Source organism: Seriola aureovittata, chromosome 8, assembly GCF_021018895.1.
Source record: "Seriola aureovittata isolate HTS-2021-v1 ecotype China chromosome 8, ASM2101889v1, whole genome shotgun sequence".
In the NCBI taxonomy this organism is placed as follows: Eukaryota; Metazoa; Chordata; class Actinopteri; order Carangiformes; family Carangidae; genus Seriola; species Seriola aureovittata.
Window position 1 is genome coordinate 12,242,519 of NC_079371.1, and position 23,348 is coordinate 12,265,866.

At 40.1% G+C, this 23,348-nt stretch overlaps 1 protein-coding gene across 1 annotated transcript in view; it reads left to right on the top strand.

Moving 5' to 3' along the window:
* The window catches only part of kdrl (kinase insert domain receptor like), a 44,422-nt gene that overhangs the window by 9,477 nt on the left and 11,597 nt on the right, over positions 1 to 23,348 (top strand). The window contains exons 4-25 of the mRNA XM_056382128.1: positions 794 to 918; positions 2,123 to 2,282; positions 2,396 to 2,532; positions 2,630 to 2,801; positions 2,915 to 3,041; positions 3,188 to 3,357; positions 4,666 to 4,822; positions 6,873 to 6,987; positions 9,525 to 9,633; positions 10,811 to 11,095; positions 11,365 to 11,511; positions 12,120 to 12,248; positions 13,328 to 13,434; positions 13,919 to 14,048; positions 14,576 to 14,680; positions 16,565 to 16,678; positions 16,901 to 16,989; positions 17,161 to 17,314; positions 18,050 to 18,147; positions 18,787 to 18,909; positions 19,204 to 19,315; positions 22,096 to 22,195. Coding sequence (XP_056238103.1) covers positions 794 to 918; positions 2,123 to 2,282; positions 2,396 to 2,532; positions 2,630 to 2,801; positions 2,915 to 3,041; positions 3,188 to 3,357; positions 4,666 to 4,822; positions 6,873 to 6,987; positions 9,525 to 9,633; positions 10,811 to 11,095; positions 11,365 to 11,511; positions 12,120 to 12,248; positions 13,328 to 13,434; positions 13,919 to 14,048; positions 14,576 to 14,680; positions 16,565 to 16,678; positions 16,901 to 16,989; positions 17,161 to 17,314; positions 18,050 to 18,147; positions 18,787 to 18,909; positions 19,204 to 19,315; positions 22,096 to 22,195 — 2,965 coding nt within the window. The remainder of the gene's footprint in view (positions 1 to 793; positions 919 to 2,122; positions 2,283 to 2,395; positions 2,533 to 2,629; positions 2,802 to 2,914; positions 3,042 to 3,187; positions 3,358 to 4,665; positions 4,823 to 6,872; positions 6,988 to 9,524; positions 9,634 to 10,810; positions 11,096 to 11,364; positions 11,512 to 12,119; positions 12,249 to 13,327; positions 13,435 to 13,918; positions 14,049 to 14,575; positions 14,681 to 16,564; positions 16,679 to 16,900; positions 16,990 to 17,160; positions 17,315 to 18,049; positions 18,148 to 18,786; positions 18,910 to 19,203; positions 19,316 to 22,095; positions 22,196 to 23,348) is intronic.

A 23,348-nucleotide genomic window follows, 5' to 3' on the forward strand; every position in this document is an offset into this window, starting at 1 on the left:
TTCTCCCCTAAAGCATCAGACGGCACCAGTTACAGTTACACTATTATTCAAATGGAGATGGTGCTAGGCAACATATGGAGAACAAGTCAGCCTCAGCTCATTTCACCTAGATGTGTTTGTTTTTTTTAGACTTGAAAATAGTTTCTAAGACAGGATAAAAAATAATGAAATATTGGTCTAAATGATATGAAATAGTATGAATAAAGTATAATAAATAATGAAGAACAAACTAAAACTGGATGCCACTGTTCCTTCTCCTGTTGCTCTGTGAATGTGGTTCACCCCTTGCCTAGCTATCAGGCAGCCTGCTGTGCCTGTGTTTAGTCTAACTCTCTTTTCAAAGGCCTTCAGCTGTTTATTAGATCATTTTCCATGCTTACTTTTCAAATAATAGTTCCTTTATCACACCACTACTGCTTGACCTCACACAAATCGCAGACTATTTGCGTAGCTGTGAAGTTCCCATAGCTGTCGTGTGATGCCTGGCTACCCAGTAGATACACACCACTATAGCCTGATTGTTCTATCTGTGCTCTGCTGCCTTATCCGGTTAGAATGAAGTGATCTCTTTATTTGATCACTGTGTTGGATGCCTTGACATTGCCCTGATCCAATTGCACTCCTCTGGCATAACAGTTTTTTCACCCTGTATTAACAACAGCTATATTTGCTACAAAACATTGTTATCCCAAAGGACAAAATGTAAGGGGCCACATCTGCTTTGAAATTTAGTTTCTGTTTGACCTGTATTTTAGATGTCACTTATTTTGGAGAGGCTTTTTTTGTCCCTCAGATCCCGAGCAACCGTTTGTGGAGCCTTATGGAACAGCTTTCATGCTGGGTATCTACAGGCATGAGACAAGTCTTACAATCCCCTGCCGGACGTCCTCTCCTGATACAAATGTAACGCTGATAGGGGTAAGGCCTCACAATCTTTTCACACCTTCTGCTCATGCCTTCCACTAGTAAATGAAGTTGCTGTATTGTACTGTATATAGTATGTAGTATATAGTATATAGTAAAACACTCTATGTGTTCCATAGACCATGTTGGACGTTGAAGTAAATCACATAGTGCATTATCTGATTGCTGTTAAGATCAAAATTGGGCATCAAGACTGTTATTACTACCACAGCAGGATATCCTTACTTGACGTGTTCTGGAAAAAAAAGTGTTTCCACTTTGTGCTTAAGAGATCCAGTCTCACTGGATCTCACACCCTTTGTAAATTAAATCACTCTAGCACATAGAAACACACTGGTGACAGTGGCTTGTATAAGGGAAGCTCAGGGGCGGTGAAGGGAGCCATCCTGTCTGCTTCCTGTAAGAGCAGGAAGGTGTTCCAAGAGTGTTTTCTCAGAATAGACACTCAGACTAAATTTAGTTCCTCTTATCTTCCAAACATCAGGAAATTCAGTAGAAAAACAATGCAAACTGTGTCCAGTCACAGGAAACAGCAGGTAACTTATGAGGATTATAACATTTGATCCCAGAATTAAGTTGGAGGTGTCAGTGAAGGAGCACTCCCTATGTGACTGCACAATGCTCTTCATCTATCTGCAGAACTTAAGAACCTGATTATGGTAAATAAAGAGAACAGCACAAAAGCCATGTTGACAAAGTTGCCATGACAACCACAAAGATGTGTGCTTTTTGTCATATTAGTGATTAATATATGGCCATGTGTCATAGTGCCTACTGTGGACAAACACATCTGACTCAGATGGAACAGATAGTGGTTGAGTGACCTTCCTGCTATTCGAAAAATCTATGGCAATCCTCCTTCCTGCTCCTTTTCCTTCCTTCCCTTCCCTTGCCTCCTCTCCAAGCCCAACTTCTGGCATAAGAACAAACAGCAGCAGGCTTGTACATCCTTTTCCGTGTCTGTTTTGTGCTCCATTGCATAAATGATTGCAGAAGTTACACTCCAAAAAACAAATTAGACCTTCACTCTCACAGATGTCTGTCCCCAGCTGAGCTCAGCAGAGCATGAGTTATATGTTAAATTAAGTTAAGTGCATAACACTTCTGTCTGGCAATGTGATCTTTAGTGAACATCAGTGTGTCACCAAATATCTATGGATACTGACAGAATCTCTTTGCTCTATTCCCTTGATTGCAGCTCCCACCTTTATCAGATCAGATTGCTAAGGAAAAGATATGGGATCCAAAGGTGGGATTCAAGATTCCCTACGGTCCCTACACTACGTACAATATGTTCACCTGTAAAACCATGGTCAACGGTCGTGAGTTCAAGTCAGTGTACATCCCTAATAGACTGAGTGAGTGTGTTGTCCTTCTGTCCAAACTAGCTCATTGTAAAATTAAAACCATTGCTGATAAAGAGGTGTCTCTGTTTCACAGACTTCTTTTGTCTTTTGTCTCTATTTTATAGCTCTTGCTCTTGATAATGTGAAAATCACCCCAACCCGTGTCAGAGTGTTGGTTGGAGACACCCTCATCCTTAATTGTACTGGTGAGACCACCTATAATGGGAGAATCAGCTTCACATGGGATTTTCCAAAGATTAAAGTAAGTTCAGATTTACTGTTAACACCACACTACTGTATGTAAAAAGGACCATCATAGATTGTAGCAGTGAAGTTTATGGTGCTTTTGTTTTCTTCAGGAAAATCGACATTATACAAACAAGACCAAAGGCGACACTGCTAGGGTCATTGTAATGAGCAACACTTTAGTGTTATCAAACATTACCATAGAGGATAAGGGGTGGTACCGCTGCAAAGCTGAGATTGAACCTACAAAACACAGGAATGCCACAGTAAGAGTCCAAGTCTATGGTAAGTATGCTTTGGATGCATCAAAAATCAGATAATTTAAAACTGGACTTCCATTAGGCCTAAATTTCCTCTAGCACTGATTCTAATGTCTTTGTCTTTATCTTTTGTTGCAGAGCATCCATTTCTCAATGTCTCCTATAAAAATGAGCGGTCTAGTATATTGACTGTTAAAGAGGGTACAAAAAAGGTTGTGTTTGAGCCCAGGGTCAATGCTTTGCCCCCAACAGACATGTTAGCATGGTAAGTAACAGTTTAAAGTCACAATAAAAATTTCATATTATGGATTGAGTGGAGCAGCACAGTGTGAAACCCTAAGTAAATTTTTTTCTTTTCATTTACATTGTTTAGACACGTTAAAAAAAACTCTCTATGCTTCCAATTTTCAGGTATAAAGATGGGGTCGCTATCAAGAAGAATTCCACCTGTTACAACATGTCAGTTTTCAGCTTGATTATCACTGATGTGCAGCAGAAGCATACTGGGGTCTTCACCATAAGCCTGGGCAACCAAGTGAAGGGCCTGTACAAGAATCTGAGCTACACTCTGCTAGTCAAAGGTAAGCCGTCGCCATAAACCTGATAATTACCACTGATCCTGAGGAAATGAAGCAGTGCCTTGGCTGTGGACTGAGGCTGCCCCAGAGCTGTAGCTGCTTTCAGTCCAGTTCACTGGACGGCAGGTAGCAGCTCTAGTATGAGAGGAATTTGGGGGCTTGTTGATTCCAGGGCTGGATTGACGTAGCAGGGGCAGCTGTTGTTGATTATTGGGGCTCTTTTGAAGGGGCTTGGCGCAGTGTGTAAATGGCCTGGGCTCTATTCTGCACGCAGACTCCAGCCGTTCCAGACCCCCCTAGTCCCCAGCATTTATTTGCATCCTCACCATGTGTATATACAATGCAGCTCATATACAGTAAGCAACATGTTCTATACAGTATCTATACAGCTTGAGGAAAACAAGTTTTTTGGACGCAAAAGCATGTAAATCACTGTTATGATGACTTTGTAAAGAGTACTAACTGTTTACATAAGTTTATAAATGTTTTAGCATGTTGAGTAGGAACTTGGATGAAGCCTGGTTTCAACAGAGAACAGACACGTGTCAATGAGTTACTAGAAGCTTACCATGGGGGGTGGGCAGAGTTATTTTCATTGCATTCTTTAAACATTATCAAGCAATCCCAATAGCGTGCCAAAAAGTGGACAAATCAGCCTCCTTCTGGCTTGTATATACATTATTTATAGTCCTTGGCTGTCCCACTTCGCACAACTTAAATTTATTGGAAAGAAAAAAATGAAACACACAGACACAAACAAAGTGAAGAGTGATTCCTGGTATCAATTAGGGAACTATTTTAAACTTTGTTCATCAGTTGTTTAGAGCTCTCACAGTGCTACACATTATGAATGAGTTCTACGTGACAACACGTGTGGTGGGTTGCAGATTGTTGTGGTTTGCCAAGCAATGTCACAGTGTGTAGGTTGACTATTTCAGCTGTTCAAAATGGACAGAATGGCTACCTCGTGAGGTGGTACAAGGATCTTTGTCTGGTGTTAATTACAGCGCACATGGTTGATTCACTGACCTGGCCATGGGCCACAGTGGGGTCGTTCTTTGACCTACAGCCCCGGGCTAGCCAATCATCCTGCCATTCTTCTCATAGTGTCTAAAGGACAACTGGTGTCAATGGCACCTTTTTCATGGCTATCCATCATGACTGTCGTCCCTCGTTATAAAGACATTATGAGATTTCACAGTGGGCTGGGTTAGGATGGTTGATCTAACCTGTTGTCTCTCTCTCTCTCTCTCTTTCTCTCTCTCCCTGTGTTTTTGTATGTGTCTGTTGATATACACTTCTCTCTCAAAGTGAAGCCAACTATTTCAGAGGCGGAGCTTGCCACGGTGGACGTGCAGCCCTACATGTTTGGCAAACAGCACCAGCTAACCTGCACTGCTTATGGGTTTCCCTTGCCAACCATCACTTGGCTCTGGCAGCCGTGTCACTCAGACCCTACGTTTAAAAAGTGAGTCACCATCTCACAATGTTCCAAGCAAAGAAATGCTAAAACTAGTTTTCTTGCATTCTTGGTCTGTTAACTTTCTTTCATCTTGAAGAATTAAAAGCATATCAAAGGCTAGATTTTCCTGATTTTAAGCACAATTTTATGTCTAAAACGTTTTATATACAGAACGCTTTGTGTTTTGTAAAATGTCTAGTCTCTATAAACCTTTTCCATGCTTTGAATAATTAAATGTGCAATAGGACCATATCAGTCATGAATACCCAACCTAATCTGATTAAAAATCAATTACATGCCACTACCTACCACATGGTGACCCTACGTTGAGTGTGGTCTTTCACCCAGTTACCTGTAATGTACTGTCTGCTCAGTTTTAGCTGCCAGTTTACAGGAGACTAAAAGACTTGATCAGGTAGGCAGTTTGTATGTGTAATATCTATCAGGCTAAACAAAAATGGTAAATAATGCAAATGTGTCTGCTGCTGTCAGTGAAATGTTTTTTTTAACTGCACCGCATTTGCAAAAATTCAACAGCTATGTTGGAGGACAAAAACTTAAATGCCACTTAAGTACTGGCATCGTATTCTGAAACACACAGACAAACAGCATCACAGACTTAACAGCAGAAAAGTGTAGCTTCCAGAGCCACCACTCCAGCCTGGGGATCCCATTATAAAATAGATTTACTGAATTGACTTGGGCCCAGAATATGACACATTAATCAAAGAAATGCAGCCCTCGAGAGCTGCCCTCTTGTTTGTGGTCAGTGGTTCTGTAGGATAAAGGGGAAACATGGGGGAGATATATTAATCTCAGATTCCCTGAGCTGTTACAGAGTCGTACAGAAGTGAGTGTATGACTGACTGTGCATGAATACCAGCCTGGTAGTGAACCCACAAACAAGATGAACATTCCCTGAGATCCTAGCTCGTCAATGACAGCGGGAGACCTGCAAGTCGTAAGATCAGGAAAACAATGGGTCATTACCCTTGGGTTATCAGGCCTAAACTCCATTAGCAAATACAACATTGTGGACTGAAAGAAATTAAATTATATTACATGTTACATGGTGTTAATCCACCAGTTCCTTCATTTTATTCATTAGATTATCTCAAAAACCCACTTGTACTTGGCAGCTTTATGAGAAATAATAGCAGAGTGTTAGTTGGGTCAAAGCAGCTCTTTCTGCTGGCCTAAAGATAATCAGGGCTGGCACGAGGAACAGTGGCTGGGCAGTGGCAGGCAGCTAATGAGACATAGGAACAGCTATAGCCTGGTGGGAGGCCAATTGTGCAAAATGTTTGTTTTATACAGCCCTGACCCTGCAAAGTACCTGTCACTGTAAATCCAACATGTAGCCCTTCAAGATCATATCACATCTAAATCTTTGGGAATTTGGAGAGAAGGGGGAAAATGGGGTCTGGGGAGGTTTTAGAGGTGAGGGAAGCTTGCTATCTTGGCTGTGGAATAAGGCTGATAGTCTAGGAAGCAGAAATATGGGGGTGTCTTTTTCACCAGGTTAAGAAGTTATCAGCTGTCCCTTGTTGACCGCTAAGGTCTTAGGATCAACCTTATCTCCTCTGACCAGAGTGTAGAGGGGGGGGTTCCTGTACGAGGTGACGCATTACACAGCCCTTCCTGTCGCTGTTGCTGTTTCCTCCTCTGCCTCTCCTCTCATCAGGCTGATTGTTGCCCACCACGGGCGGTGAAGGGTTTGGGGGTGGGGGTCAAATCCTTTCTCTAGCTTTTATAACCCAGACAACCTGGTCTAGACTTGGACTCTACCCAGATCAGTCTCAGTGGACTCTTAAAATATTCTCAGACTTTCAGGCTTAAAGCATTTGCAATAAGCTAGCAAGTTGTATATCATAATCATGTGATCTGAGCAGGATGTGTTTTAGTGTCACACGAAGGTTCCCAATTAAAACAACATAAAAGCCTGTTTTTTTCATCTGTGATGTATTGTTCAAAGTCCAACACTTGTACATCTGTTTTTGCAAAGCTGGTAGTATGAATGGATGGTCAGTTTTATTGCATTTTTTCTGTCCTGCAGAGGCATTGCTTACCCTGAGCCAGTCCTGGTCAGCACTAATGACAGGGGAAATTACTCCCACAACTGGATTAAGAGTATAAGCACCAAGCCTGAACTGGTTAAAGGAAAAAAGAAGGTACGTGGTTTTACATACTGTGTAGTGTTTGCACATGGTATTTAAACAATGGATGCACTTGGAGCATACTTTGTTCACCATGAAATGTGGTTGACCAATAACAATGACCAACTCAACAGTAGGATTTATATTAAAGCCATCAAGAGGATGTGATTGGGAAGGTGTGTAGAGCCATAGAACAGCCAATAGCTTGGTCAGATTCAAGTAGAAATCTCCCGTGACCAGGGCTTGAAAGTCAGATTTAACATCTGAAATCCATAACTCCCTAAAATGTTCTCCTTCACTCCTTTTGGCAGTGATGCAGTACTTCACTGAAAATGATTCATTTTGTCTGCATTAGTTTTGACTGTGACTGTGAGGATTCACTTTTGTCTTTCATTGCTGCACAACATGATTTATTCTTGGAATAAACAACCAGGAGAATACAGGAAAATCACTTGGTTGCATCCATATGATGTGGTCTGATCTGAAAAGGAAGATGCTATCTTGATAAATACTGTACATTTACAACCTTTGGTACAAAGGCCTTCCTGTAAGGAGCAGTATCTCTCCCAGAGCATCCCTGCCACTTCTGACATGGTGCACCCATAAATGACAGACACAGTTTCCCTCTACTGAAGTGAAATACACGCTCAATTTCACAGTTTTTTAATATGAAGGAGACCTGTAAATTACACAGCTGCAGCTTCATCCTGCGCTAAAGACACATTGTTTTATTTTGACATCAATTAATCTTTTCGCCTCTTAGAGAGCCTCTTTGCTCTTAGAGCTGAGCCTTATAAACAATAGTAAAGCCATGCATTGGCCAAGGGATGAGAACAAGCCTTTCTCTAATTTATTCAACCCCATTACCTGTGAAGATGATCTATCAGCATATATTACTGTAGTTGTACATAATGTAATTATAGAAGCAAGATTTGATCACGAACACAGATAGAAATAGTGTTTGTCGTCATTGTGGAATTTACCAGTTCGTCAGTTTTTTAGAAAACATCAAACGCAAACCCAAAACATGCCACACATAGAGGAAACAGTAGACAACGCTGCAAATGACCTGTGGGAGCCTGTTACTAAAACTGTTCACCCCAAACATAATTAAGAGCAGGCCTCCACTTTCTTGTGAAAGTCAGTCCATTGAATTAGGTGAAAGAACCCCATTGCAGCAGACTGGGTCAAATTAGGGCACAAATTCACTGACATTCAAGTTTTCTGTAGGGGAAAGAATCAATGATCATTATCAATCTATAGCTTCCTGTTCACTGTTTTAAACTGAAATTCTGATGAATTGCTAAGCTATTTATTGATTTGTGGTCTCATTAAGTATGCCATGAAATTCAGAATCATATCAATTCTTTGCTCACTAAGTAACTGTAAATTTGGCCATTTACACAGGGCATTACTTCTAATATGTCTCTGACATAAACAGAGAGGCAGCACTTATTTACTAGTACCTGTGGCCAAACGCTGGTGCTTTATGGGGGTTAGGACTAAGGGTCAATGATAACAAGCAGCAGTGTAAAGAAGAGGGATTTGTTGGAAGTGAATTCCTCCCTGTCACCCCACATAAATTGTGTTGGCCTGTGAATAAGAACGTAGTCAGGGCCAGGTCTCTGAGTGGCTCCCCAGAAAGCCAAGTAGAGCGGGATACTGGCCCGGGTCATAATATAAGGAAAACACGGGGGGAAGACATGGGCACCTGGTCACAGTTCGTCTGGTCAGGTCACCTCTCAGGGACTGTGCGCAGCCATTTAAATGACTGTTTTTGAGCTTGGGTTACATGGTGAGTAATAGCTATAACCTAATACCATAAGGCCACTCCATCAGTGTTTTGACAAATGTCATAGCAGCATGAATTGGACAATGTGATATAACTTTTTAAAACATTTTTTACTGCCTGTTTGTATTGTGAACATTGTAAGTACATGGACGTTGAAACTGTTTCATGGCTACGACTGTGTGTCTGAGAGTGAACACAATAGCTCCTACAAGTCAGGAAGTTTAGGCCAGCATACACCCAGACAATACACCCACATCATTCATTCTCTTTGATGTAGCTGACTGCCCCCAAAAAACAGATGTCACTATGAACACTAAACAGAACCCCACGCAGTCTGGCCCTCACCCAAGTTTCACTTATTATTTTGTCTATTTAAGCCATTAAAAAGTTGTACTAGCGTGATGACAAAATTGAATGTGGCGTTAGAAGTGCTTTTCAGGAAATGGACATGGAGCCCCAGCACTAGATCTATAGTGCAGGTCTGAAGGAGACTCAGTGGGTTTTAAAACTCCAGATGTACCCTTTCATTAATGTGACGCACTGGAGAGTAAAAAACAGACCAGGCTTGTTCCAGACCTCTTACTCGTCTGTTACAGCAACTCACTGCTCTGATTGTGACTGATAACCGAAGGATAAATGACACTAAAAGTTGAAGTTATGTTGGACACTGAATTGTGATTTCAAGCATTTGTTATTTATCTTAACATGTTTTATTCTGCTTACAATAATCAGTAACAACTGCCCTATTGATCCCAATTAGACTGTGAGTACCCTGGTGATTGGAGAGGCTAGCGTGTCAGGAAAGTACTCCTGTGTGGCCCAGAATGAGGAAGGCTTCAGCAACATGACGAGACCTTTTTACGTTGATGGTAAGTGTGTTGGCAGAACACAGCACCTGACACATCAACTTTTAAATCTTAACAGCTGAAAGTGCATGCATAGATAAGTTTTATTGCAGTTGCAAAGCACACTATACTGAGCACTAGATTCTTTCAGATGATCTACACAAACAGTACACATTGTAATGAATTGCAAGAACAGGGAAGGAATGTGCAGATTGTATTGTGCAATAAAGAGACCAGAGGGGGGCATTAATTGAAACCATCTTCCACTGTAGCTTAATGGCCTCAGGGTGGAAGAGAGGCAAACATGTCCTGAGCCATATGGAGTGCTATAATGGCACACGTTTAAAAACAGCTATGAACAACTGCATTCCTGCTCCAGTGCCAGCAGGTCATTCCTCTTTCCCTGTTAGACTTCTGCTATGAGAATTTACTTTTTATGTGCATCTGAGTTTTTCCAAATGTTCCCAAAATGAATATCCACTGAGACAGTTATGTAATAACAGTGGGGATGAGTTGTCCCTGCACACAAGCACAGTTCACTTTGCACAGTTCACTTGGCCACAAAGTGAATCACATTTCCTTAAAAGTTGAGTGAATCATATCTCTCAAAGAGTGTATTGCTCTTGGAGAGGAGTGGATGTAGGTGAACACATAATTGAGGAGATGCCAAGTACCAAAAGATTGTCTCCCAGAGAGAGAGAATTCCCAAGAGGAATCCTGCTCTGCTTCAGAGGTGAGGAAGACAAAGAATGATGGAATGCTGCTTAAGAAAAGAGGACAGAATTGTAATAACAGCTGTGTTCTCTTACTGAACACAGAATGCTTTCCAGCAATCTGAATAAACAAGCGAGTCTGGTTCCCCTGGGGCCCAGACTCAGCTTCACTCCAATTGGATGAGTGCAGAAGCGCCATCAGCAATGCTGTCCGCCAGCAACGTGCTTCCAATTAACAGTGATGAAACAGGAAACAACTGCAAATTTGACATTCCTGGTCTGCGACGAGCAGCTTTGTGTCCCAAACTGTTGTCCCAAATAGGACTTATCTGCAAGTCTTTCCCCATGTGTATAAAACAGATGACTTAGATTCCTGTAAAATGCTGTTTGTTTATTATTAGGAACTGATGAGACTTGGTCATCATCTAGAACAGACTTAACATCATTGAAATCCTAATTTACTACATTCCTCTAATTTGTCTGAATAGATAACCCTGAGGAAATTACCACTCAACCCCGGACAGCCATCGAGGGGGATCACGTCACTCTGAACTGTCGGGCAACTCGCTACCTCTACACAGACCTGCGTTGGTTGGATTCCACGAATCAAACGATCACTTCTAATGTGTCCAGTCTCCAGCTCAGCAACTACTCCATTTCCATTTCTCTCCATCTGCATAATGTGTCCCAAAACAGCACTGCAGGGTACAAGTGCCAAGCATACAAGCTCCAGCAGAGGGTTGAACTCAAGAGCGCTGCACTTAAGGTGGATGGTAAGTTAGAGGTGGATATGAGAAACTGATTGCATTTCTATTGTTGCAGTAATAACTGTTACTGATTGTAATGCCATTTCCATAAATTGCATCTGTCATCAATAGTCAGCTGACTATAGGTAAAATTAGTCATTTTGTATTCATGTAATAAGTGTTTCATGTTACTGAAAATTAACACACACAGGGACGCTTGTTGGGTTGCTGTCTAGGCAAGATTGTAATAGAGCAAGAGTATCTTTGATTCAAACTTTTTCCTTTTTTTGGTGCAGCAAGAAAACGCCCCTGGCTGAGCCAAAACCTGACTAATCAGGATGTGAACAGTAGCAGCACCCTGATGCTGGCTTGCTTTGCTCTGGGAGTTCCTCGTCCAAACATCACGTGGTTCAAAAATAACGTTCGAGTGGAAGAAGGCCCAGGTAACCTGAGATTAGTATTCCATTTGCTATGTTCATCATACAATAAATGGTTTGGACAATTTTTGGTGGTCAGTGGCGCAAGAGCAATCCTGGCACAGCACTGCACAGACTGGATCAACGGCTGAATACATTTAAATGAATACATCTTGATAACAATAGGACTACATAATCCATATTTGGGGATTTCATTCCCTTTGAAAGCTGCAGAGCCTGAGCTGTTTCTTCAGAGAAAAGTGGTTCTTCATTGGAAGGCATATATTCTCTGAGCACAAGTGAACAACATATATGACTCAGAGGTCACATGATGCCCCTTCCGATCAATGATGAAGATGTATTTACATTCAAAAGTCTGTCAGTGTGTAGTGACTCCCATAAAGTTACTTTAAAAGATATTTGTGCAGATATTTGCATTTGCAATTACTTCTAGTATCTAGCCATATATACATAAAATAAATGTGTATGTATATGTACACATATATATGTACACATATAAAACCAGCATGCACCTGCACAAATATAGGGGTTATATGTTATATTCAATAAGTGTTAAATGCCACCCTTTTTTAAACTTCATGGTACCAGTTTGACTGAGAGTTTGTGTGTTACAGGTATCACAATGGGAGAGGACGGGGTTCTGACCATTGAGAGGGTGAAGAAAGATGATGAGGGTCTGTATGAGTGTCAAGCCAGAAATGTTGAGGGCACCGCAGTAACAAGTGCTTTTGTTACTGTGCTTGGTAAGTCATGCAGACACCTACAGATATTAACTTCCTAACCATGAAAATAGATCAACACTTCAACCTGTGGCATTTGCAATACTTGTTTCCCATGATGACATGCTGTGTGCTTATGTCCAATCAAAACATCTTCTCACTACTACAAATAGCTCTGGTTTGACCTCAGTATGAAAATGTCCCCTGACAGAAAATCTGTGGCTGCCAGGAATGCCAAGTGAATTCCTTCTTTGGTTTTATGATCAAGGCTCTGGCTGAGGGTCCTTACTTTGAGGACATGACCTCTGTGAAGTGCTAAGAGGTCTACTAATGAGTGCAAAGAGATTGACTGCTACAACAGCCAAGGGACTGGGAACACACAGCAGATAATTGGAGTAGAAGTCCTTTCTCTAAACGTGTGTGTCCCAGTGTGCCTTTTACCTGTAAAATTTATTGCATGTTGACATGTGAAAGTGGAAATGGCAATGTAGATGAGATATCATGCAAACACTTTTTTCCACATCTAGACACTTAAACAGATTCTTATTAAGCTGAACTTTTCTTGTGATGTTCAACTTTAGAGTTATTTTCATCCATTCCATTTTCACCACAAACATATTCCAACAACAAGCTGTATGCATTTCCTGCTTGGGCTGTTTAGTCAACGATCAGATGAAATAAGAGCTGGAAAGGTTTTGTGTAGAGTCTAGGGATATGAGCTTTCAGAGCGTTGACATGGATGGTTAGAAAAATGGTGTTTGGAAGAAAACTCTTTAGGAAAAACTGTGGTATGCATGTCCCAAACAAACCAGAAATAAACACCAAAGTGTGTTTCCACTTCTTTTTTGTATACAATCTCTAAGAGAAAATTAAGTAAGAAACAAATAAACCAAAGAATGATGTGCAAAAAAAGTCTTGGCATCTTCAGTCAAAAAACAGGCTCTCGGTTTGAAAATTTGTAGCAGACTGTAACAGTTTTCTTTTGATCACTATACTCCACAAATCTTTGTCAATATACTATGACAACTCATGAGATCACGAAAAGTACACAGTGATTTTTGCCAAAGACGTCTGGGAGTTGACAACAGGTCTTCTCTTTCCAGGGGATGAAGGGAAGCCAAACGTTGAGGTAATAATTCTGGTGTGCACGGGAGCTGCAGCCACATTCCTCTGGCTCATGCTTATCCTCTTCATCCGCAAGTTAAGGAAGGTAAGGCTTTACATCACTTTTTTCCCCCCAGAAACCAAATGAGATTAGCATTTGTTTTTGATGTTCTTGATCTAATGACTGTGTGGAAGCAACTGACTCAGGCCTCTTGTGAAATGCAGTTTAATGGAAGGATAAATTTAGCAAGTGTTTATGATTTCCACATTTCCTAACATTTGGGAAGTGGTTGTATGTAGGATATGGCCTTAAAAGAGAACATAATGTGCTTGTATAACAAAAACAGCGAGGAAATATTTTTGTGCCTTTAGTGCAGTCATGTGCGTAGAACAAGAATTTCCGTGCAGCCAGTGTGTGGGGTCATTACTTATGTCCTTTCAAGTATGTGCATAGAGCAAGAATTTCATGTCAACATTTTCACTACTTGCTGATCACTTCAAACGAGTCATAAGTTGTTCCATGGTTGTCATTATCAAAAATGTCTTCATGATAATCATGAAATTCATGTTTTATCCTCTCACACCTTCAGCAACCGGCACATTATAAAATGGGTCCATCAATCATCATTGACCCTGATGAGTGTCCTCTCGAGGAGCAGAATGATCTCCTTCAGTATGACAGCAGTAAATGGGAGTTTCCCCGTGACCGCCTGCGACTAGGTGAGCACCATGCAGTTCTTCCAGCGTGGGGAAAAATGTTTTATATTGAAAGATTTTCATATATCGCAGGCAATAATAAGGCATCAAGTAAAACAAACACAGTTATTTGCTTGCCATCCTCTTAATTTTTATGAGGTTATAACATCAGTTTAAGAGGTTTGCTGCATAATTCAGGCTTCTGGCAAGTTGAAACTACTAACTCTCCGTACTGACAAAATGTGTAATATTTTTAACATAAGGTTAAAAGTGTAAGAAAATACATTGCCACATTAATGTACATGGAATAGGTGTCACCCCTCTCTGCAGCTGGTGTGCAGGGTCATTATTTATCAGTGACCTGCGCTGTCATCCAGTCGTAAATGAACCATAAATTCTCTAGAATAACTGCCTCGTGATGAGAGTCCCAGCGTGTTCTTTTAATTACACACCCATAGCCTGACTGACAAGGAATCCAGTCTAATTTTTCTGCTCTAGGGACAGGAAGCTCTAATGTCGTCCCACTTATCAAATACTTTCTTCCTTTCCAGGCAAAACTCTTGGCCACGGAGCTTTTGGAAAAGTGGTGGAGGCTTCTGCCTTTGGGATCGACAAGCTTTCAACCTGCAAGACTGTTGCTGTCAAAATGCTGAAAGGTAGGATGTCAAAAACATAATTTTTTAACTGATCCAACATTATTGGATAATAATACACTTTTTGCCTGCATGGCCTCTCTGGTTCATTATTCATGACAGACAGGCCAGCATAAACCTCACAGCATTTACTGTTGTATGGATAGCAGATGAATATCAGCTATGTGTCATTTCTGCAGAGGATTTATTTCTTGTGCACGTTACAGACTCATGAGCTACAGCACCACATGTGCCTGCAATTAATGTTTGTGTAGCGTATCGGTTCAAAGCAAAGCATGCGATGTCTGTTCCTTGCGAAGTGCAGTTAGAGGTAAAGGCTAAGACCTCTAACCCTGTTCTTGATGAAGAGATTGAGTGTATGCAGTTCTGGCTGCTTGGGTCAGAATGTCCAAGATCTGCAGGTGAGGAAGAGTTCACAAGTGTAAGATAGGAAACAAAATGAGGAATAAAAACCCTGTTTACATTTTCTGCATTGCAGAGGCTCTAACATTTGGAAATGATCCCCTGCCTTCAGTCTTTTTTTAACAGGAATTATTTACAATCCCATTGCAATCCCATTCCAGTCTTTCCAAATATTCATAACAAACCATAAATGTTGGATCAAAATGAAAACAGAAATCCAAGAAGCTAAAAAGAGTTTAGAGTACAAATGTTTAACTATTTCCTTTAGGATAGTTTTATATGTGGATGACATCAATTTTTAACTTGCATCACCAGAGAGGCAAACAGAATACCTACAGTGGTCAGTGATATGGGGATGATGTAGGAGTAAGGATGAAAAATATGGTTGTTGGTTAGATATACTGGTCACTGTCATAGCATTAATCATGTCTAAGCATAAATCACAGGCTCTCTGAGAGGAACAGACTCTGGCTGTTGTTAGTCGTAGGTCAAACTTAATGGAAAGCAGCAGGTCTCCTCAAATTGACCGTGGTTTAGCGAGAGCTTCCCTGGCTCCTTTAGCTTCTAGCTCATAAATATCTGGTTCATTGGAGCAACAAAAAACAACCTCTAAATCTTGATTTTTGTAATTCAAGTCAAAGACTTCTCGAAATCAGGTATGTAATGTGAGTACCTCCCATTTTGTTTCTCTAATTTTGTTGGCAGTTATCTGTGAGGATTTCCTCCATCAAAAGCTGCTTCATATCACTGGGCCTAAAGCAATATTATTATTTTTCCATCATATTTAATGAATTCTCCAAATTAAATTCTCCAGTAATCCAGCAACTATGGTTCACTTCTTTTTTTGCACTTTCTCTGACCTTGCACACTGCAAAGCCGGAATTTCTTCTTTAAATGCATTAAGCAAGGCGAGACGATATCATCATCTGTATCATCACCGTAGATATTATATGTACGTGTTTTGGTATGAAGATTTGTATGAGTTCTCATATATTATTACCATACTGTATGAGATTTTAGAGTTGGTAACTTAAACAAACTCAAGGCTAATATTTTTTCAGTTTTTACTGATTTCTCCCCATGCATCCAAAACTTGTTTCCAACTATATACCGTTTACAGTAAACAAGGTCTTGAAATATGCCTGAGGTAATAGAAAGGGAAGGCAAGTTTGTGCCCTTCTGTGTATGAAATTACCTTTCAACATGATAACAGACCTGCGTAGACTTTTTATAACATTATCTTTGATAATATTTGATATTATATTTCTACAATATTAACCAAATTTTCTTGTGAAATTGGCTAATTTCATTTATTTAAATGGTCTTTCTTATTGTTATTATAATATTTTCATGCAGTTTGGGTTTCCAAGCATACATGAATGTAACATCTCTAGATTAATCTTAAAAATGTATATTTTGTCAAGATGTTTTAATGATATACTAACCAGTTCTGACCAAGTTCCATATGTGTTTACATTATTACAGGAGGTGCTACGTCAAATGAGCGGAAAGCTCTGATGTCAGAGTTAAAGATCCTGATCCACATTGGCCATCACCTGAACGTGGTCAACCTGCTGGGAGCCTGCACGAAGCCTGGAGGTGAGCTTTATTACTGGGGAAGTTATAAAATGCAATCCCACTGTTCTGATATTCAAGTATGGAAAACAGAGGGCATAAGAAAAGGACATTAGAATTGCTGTTATGTTTCCTGTTGAAGTGTCAGTTTAGGTTTAAATTGTCATCTCTATCTTTCTTGCTTTTCTTTATTGTGAACTATTACATGCCATAGGAATAATCATAAGAAATGTACCATCTTAACAGGACCATTGATGATGATAGTGGAATTCTGCAAGTATGGTAACTTGTCCAACTATTTGAGAAGCAAGAGAGATGACTTTATCGTGTACAAGGTGAGTCACGAACTGCATGATTTAGACTTTCCAGAACTCTTGCTTTCTCATCATTTTAGCAATGAGCTCATTAGTGTGAGCGTGCAGTGACTGTTTTGACAACCTTATAGAGAAGCCCCAAGCATGTCAGCAGCAGCAATTCATTTAACATGATATATGTGTGCTGGTCAGCGCCAGGACGGTAAGGTGGTGTCATCAGGATCATCCTGCGAGCTCAGTGAGCTGATGAAGCGCCGCCTGGAGAGTGTGGCCAGCACCGGAAGCTCAGCCAGCTCTGGGTTCATCGAAGATAAGAGCTACTGCGACTCGGAGGAAGAGGAAGAAGGTAAAGGCCAAGCAAGTCTTGCTTCCCTTCAACCCCCGCACCCCTCCCCTCTCTGTTTGTCCCTCCTGCCCCCCTCACCTCTGCTCCACCCCTCCTGCCCAGGAATGAAAGCTCCCCTCAGATTGTTTTCTAGCCTGAATCTTATGGGACGTTTCCTCCTCCTGTTCAGCAGTACAATCACTGCAGCAGGAGCCACTGTCACCCCACTGAGTCTGGGGAGGCGTCTGTTTATTTCCTGTCCTTGCCTTAGTGTTGCTCTGCTCTTGTGCTCCAGCTCAGGACCAGCACGTCGACCATGTTGTTCCTCATGTGTTATTTCTGGTTTGATTAGCTGTTTACTCAGGTGGGCCAGTGGAAGGACTCCTTGTGAGTTCCTCTCTCAGACCCCCGACCAGCACACAGGGCCCATAACCACACGTTTCACCTGCCGTCTGAAAAATTGGAAGAATTGTATTTTGTTTTATCTGTCATCTGTAAAGGATGTTTTAAAGACAGGATGAATTGTTAAGATGACGTGTAGTAGTCTGGGACTTTACATTTTCAGTTTCCCCATTACAATTGTTACTGTTTCATCTAATCCGATTTATCTGACAGGTGTACAGAGCTGATAATCACACTGACTGCATTTAAAAACACAGCTAGATGAGTAGGATTATTGCTCTAAGTTTAAAGTCCATATATGTCCACTATGAAACACCATTTTAACTGAGAAAGCTTTATGTTCTTTTGTTTCAGAATCTGAGGATTTATATAAGAGAGTCCTGACATTGGAGGATTTAATTTGCTACAGTTTCCAAGTCGCAAAAGGCATGGAGTTCTTGGCTTCACGCAAGGTATTATCTTCTTCACATAAATCACTATAGGAAGATGCATTCTATTATGAAAACCAGTCTATAAATTGTATTATATAATGGAATGGTTTTTTTATTTATAGAGGATGTTATTTTGATTTAGATTTTGCCCAAAATAGTGAAGGATTACTATGTTAACCCTTGTTTATTACTGCATTTAAACAAGCAAAGTTGATTCACACTAGTCAAATTCTAAATTCTAAATTTGTTGTGCATGCAAATCGTGTTCAGTGTTTCTACATTGTTAATGACAGCAAAATCACAACTTAACTCTTAATTTTAGCTCAGCGATTGATTTGCTTGTTGTATAATCTTACCTCTGTAAATCCAGTGTTTTTAAAGGATAACAGACTATAACTCATTCATATAAAGTCATTCATAATTTCAGGGAGACAGGATGGGACTGATTAGAGAATGAAGCCATTGTTGTAAATGACCTTTTACAGACAATCTCTTAGCCTGGATAAAGAACACATCGTCCTCCATTGTAATATCACTGATGACTTGACCATGTGTTGCTCCCGCAAGCTGCCATACTGTAGCTTTGGGAAGTCAGTTATATCCAGAAAATGATATGTAAATGTCATACTGAATAAGATTTTATTCCTTTTTTTTCATTAGTGCATCCATCGTGATCTGGCTGCACGAAACATACTGCTTTCTGAGAATAATGTTGTGAAGATTTGTGATTTTGGACTTGCCAGAGACATCTACAAAGACCCGGATTATGTGCGCAAAGGAGATGTAAGTTTATTAAAGTCTTAACAGTGTTTCCAGCTGTCTGGTATTTACTGTCTTGCTGAAAAAATGCTCAAGAGCATTTCCATCAATGAATAATATGCAAAACAGAAATGTACCACTAACTGGACAGAAAAATGGAAATTTGAGGCTAAATTTGTTTATCCAATCAAAAGTAGCACCTGCTCAGACACTTTGAACCGATCTGACAGTATAATTAGTGGTGGTATTGATAAGAGAGATCTCTATACTGGTGAGATAAGGCTGTTAATTATTTCTTATTTCAATACTTGTGCACAGGCTAGGCTACCGCTCAAGTGGATGGCACCTGAGGCCATTTTTGACAAGATCTACACAACTCAGAGTGACGTTTGGTCTTTTGGTGTTCTCATGTGGGAGATCTTCTCCCTGGGTAAGTGTCATGGCTCAGCACTGACAGCACTATTTTCATAATTCACTTGCATACTGTTTAACATACAAGGGAGCAAAGGAACCTTGCTTATGCAAAACTCACCCGACCACACATGCAGAAAAAAATGTGGACGTGACAATTGCAATCACGGCTGCAAAGGTGGGTCATACTAGTTTGACTTAGCTATTAAACACGCCTGACAAACATTTTTTGATAGGTAAGTTTTCAAGTAACAGGAGGCAACTATCAGCTTCCAAACCCAGAGTTATCCACGGTAAACCTGTAGGTACATTAGTCAAAAATGCAGAATTGCCAATGGGTAAACAGCATGAAAACCTCTATTGCAAATACAAATATTAGGAACAAGTTGAAACCAGCATAAAATGGAATACTGTTGGAAAAATACAGAAAAAACAGCTATTATTTTCTTGTGAAATGAAAATATTGACATTCACTTTACATTTACCTGTAGTTTGTGTTTATTCTCAACATCCTCACATATGCGTAAAGCCTGGAATCTCAGTTAAACACTGGGCTCTGTTATTAGAGATGCTCAGTGAGAAGAGAGCTTTAGCTTGGTGGACTCGCTCAGTGCCCCCCGGCTATACAGCCTCACCAGATGCACTGGGTAATAACTGTCTTCAGTAAGTAATTGTGCCTTGAGGACAAAGGGCCTAGGCTTGCATTGTCAGCCTGAAAAAACTATTTTCATGCCACTCGTGCAAAAAACATTAGTGAAGTCAGACTGTGATTTTTAGTACAGGCATGGGACATTAAAAGGAGAGAACACCTCCTATTTAAGCTATGCATTTCTTCCCAGCTGGCAGCACAAACTCACTGTAACCAAGCAGCCAGATCAGTGTAAAAGTGTGGCCCTGCTGTGAAATCACTGCAGCCTTTAAGACAGCTTTGTGCGTTGGTCCATGATTGCCTCTGCACCGTGGCACAGAGCTCACCACATGTTTCTATAGCAAGACTCAACATGAAATATTGTATGTTCAAATGTCACCATGGGAAGCAGGGTAAACATAAGAGTAAGCGTAAAAAAGCTGAGAACCAAAGTTGAATGTATTGCTATGCTGTACTTTCTGACTGTGCTGCTTTTGAAACACTGCCATACATTGTCGTCACCCGCTGCATTTGAAAGAAAAGTGTGTCAAATTGCATATTCTTTTAAATGTAAAACACACTGACGTCATTATGACACTCTCTTTTTTTTTTCCTTATTTTTCTTGGTCTTTTTCTCCCTCCTCTTCACTCTTGACACATTCTCACCACATTTTCCGTTAAAGAAACACTTACACATCTGGGTAGTGTTAGCCAGGCCTCAGAAAAATAAATCAGGAAACAAAGATACAAAATGACTTAGAAAAATGGCAAAGAAGTGAGCTTTGCAATCTGATCATGTTCGGAGGTCAGGGTAACCCAAGTGTGTTTTTCAGATCACTCTGTGAACCAAAAGTGTGTCAGTTCCGTTTTGTGGGATTAAATATCCAAACCTTGTTAGTATAGTGTTGATGCCAAAAAGTGAACCGGGTCCCCATGGTGCTTGTCAGATACACCATATCAGTACATATGTTGGAAAATGTTTGGCTTATCATTAGATGGCAGATGATTCTACTTCATCATAAAACACCATCATTGAGGTATGATATGATATAACATTATATGTAAAAACCATGAGCACATGACATACAATAGAAAAAGTTCATCTCTGTACACTACAAGCTTTCTTTCATTTGCACCAGAAAATGACACAGAACATTTTACATTTCACAGTAAATACAAATAAAGTATTGTAAATCTATTGATATAAAAACATACTGAACATAAACACAAAAAACTTAAAAATACAATGAACAAAAACTGCAACAATTCCAGTCAATTTTAGTTTCGTTTGGAACCTTTATATCTCTTTTATAGGTTTACATATATAATTCTTTTAATAGCCAGTAAGCTTTATCTCTTGAGAGTTCTTCATATTCACTGCAAAGCTAAATCTGTGGTTTCCCTTTGAATTTGGGAAGCTATAACGATGGTATTTTATGTTGTGTGCGGGTTATTCAAGCAAGCACAAAAAATATTATTTAATGGGTCCAGAAATTGTGTTGATTAAATAGAATGGACATGTATTTTCCAAAACCAGCAAAATTGGATATTGGATAAAGGTTGGTTCAGTGTATGACTGTATGTTTTCACAGGGAGCAGAGCGTGAAGCTTTGGCCCAAGATTCAAATTTTATTGCCAACATTAGGGTTCAAAAGTAAATAAAATTAGCGGTGGTTCCCTTTTGGTTGATGAGTGACACACTTGACAGATTCTCGTCTCAACAGTCCAAATATAACAATATTATACAGTTACTGTACAATGGGGACACCACTGTATGTCATGAGGGAACCAAAGTTACATCATCCAATCATTTTAAAACAGAAATCACTCATTTGACTGTTGTGGCTACAGTTCACAATCTTCTCCTTTCTTAAATTTTCCTCCACTCTGAAAACACTTTGTCCATGCAATTTGTGTCAACAGTTTGAAAATTACATTGGCAAGAACCAGCTTTATAAATCGTGGCACTGTTAGAATTTTTCCTTCTTTTCATTCTTTTTCCCTTCCTCCAACAGACGACTAATTCAACTTTCTCAATACTGTTACATTTGGATTTTACCATGTTAATATCATATTCCCTCATATAATTATGTAAACATCATATTTCCCATCACTTTTCTTTTGTACGACGAATCAATGTAATAAACTTCTCCCCCTCTTTCCCCTCCCAGGTGCCTCCCCGTACCCTGGGGTGCAAATTGATGAAGAATTTTGCTGCAGGCTAAAAGAGGGGACAAGGATGAGAGCACCAGAATATTCTTCCTCTGAAATGTGAGTATTCCTAATAAATGTACAGTGGGGTCCAAGAGTGGAGTTCAAAAGTGGACAAACAACAAATCAAAGTAAAAAGTACCTGCATGCTGTCCACTTCAGTCAAGTGGACTTTATTTCCAAGCAAAAACTATTGATTTGCTGGGTGATATCTGTCCTGACCTGTAAATCTGTCACTGAAAATCTAGGATTGCAAACATTTTATTGTTTGTCAGAGTTATGTTTTATATAGTTTAATCACTGAAAACAAGGCCCATATTCCACTGAACTATCGTTTCATTTAAATCTGTCTCCTATAGTGAGAGAAGTCTTGTTTATCTCAGCCAGCTCACAAAGAACAAGAATGTAAAGGCAGCAAGTAAAAGCCTCCCATATCGATATACAACTGAGAGGAGGCATTGTTTCTTTGTGGCTGCATCAGCAGGTCAGGGGTGCCTGATAAGAATCATGGGTAACCCTGCTCTGAAATGTTGCAGGAGGAAACATTAGCTGCTGATTAGCTCAGCAGCGGCGAGCTTGAAGCTCTAAAGCATTTTCTGACTGACAGTGTGACAGATGTAACTGAGAGGCACGTTTAAATGCAATGAGGAGAGATGGACTTGAGACTTTTTTGAGAAGGGGCTGATGGATGGTCCAGGACATAAATATCTGTGGGAGGACAGAGAGTTCTCTTCTTTGGTGTCAGTGCTGCCAGTCAGTGATACAGCTAGACAAATGTTTTTTTAATAAGAATACTACTCTTTTGTACTATGTGTAGCCGAACCAGATTTATGGGCTGCACAGTCTGAGCTCTGCAACTGGGTCTTACCCTAACATATGTGCATATGTTGTGTCTGGTTTTAATTTAAAATGACTCATATAGTCAGACTTCACAAATCGTATTTGTTTTGAAAGCATAATGCTGCACTTCTGCTTAATAATGATGTGGTAACTAAAGGTCCAGAGTTTTAAAGCCACTTTTGCCAAGTAGAACTAACTGAATGAATTTATCAGCTTTACAAAGGAGACTGTGATTGGATATGATACACAAAATCTAACCCAGACCATAGTTTTCAGTCAGAGCAGATGATCTATAGATGCAGACCCAGCGGTGCCAAGAATCTCTTATACTTTCCATCTTGGTTCAGACAGTCCATTGATGAAAATAGAACTG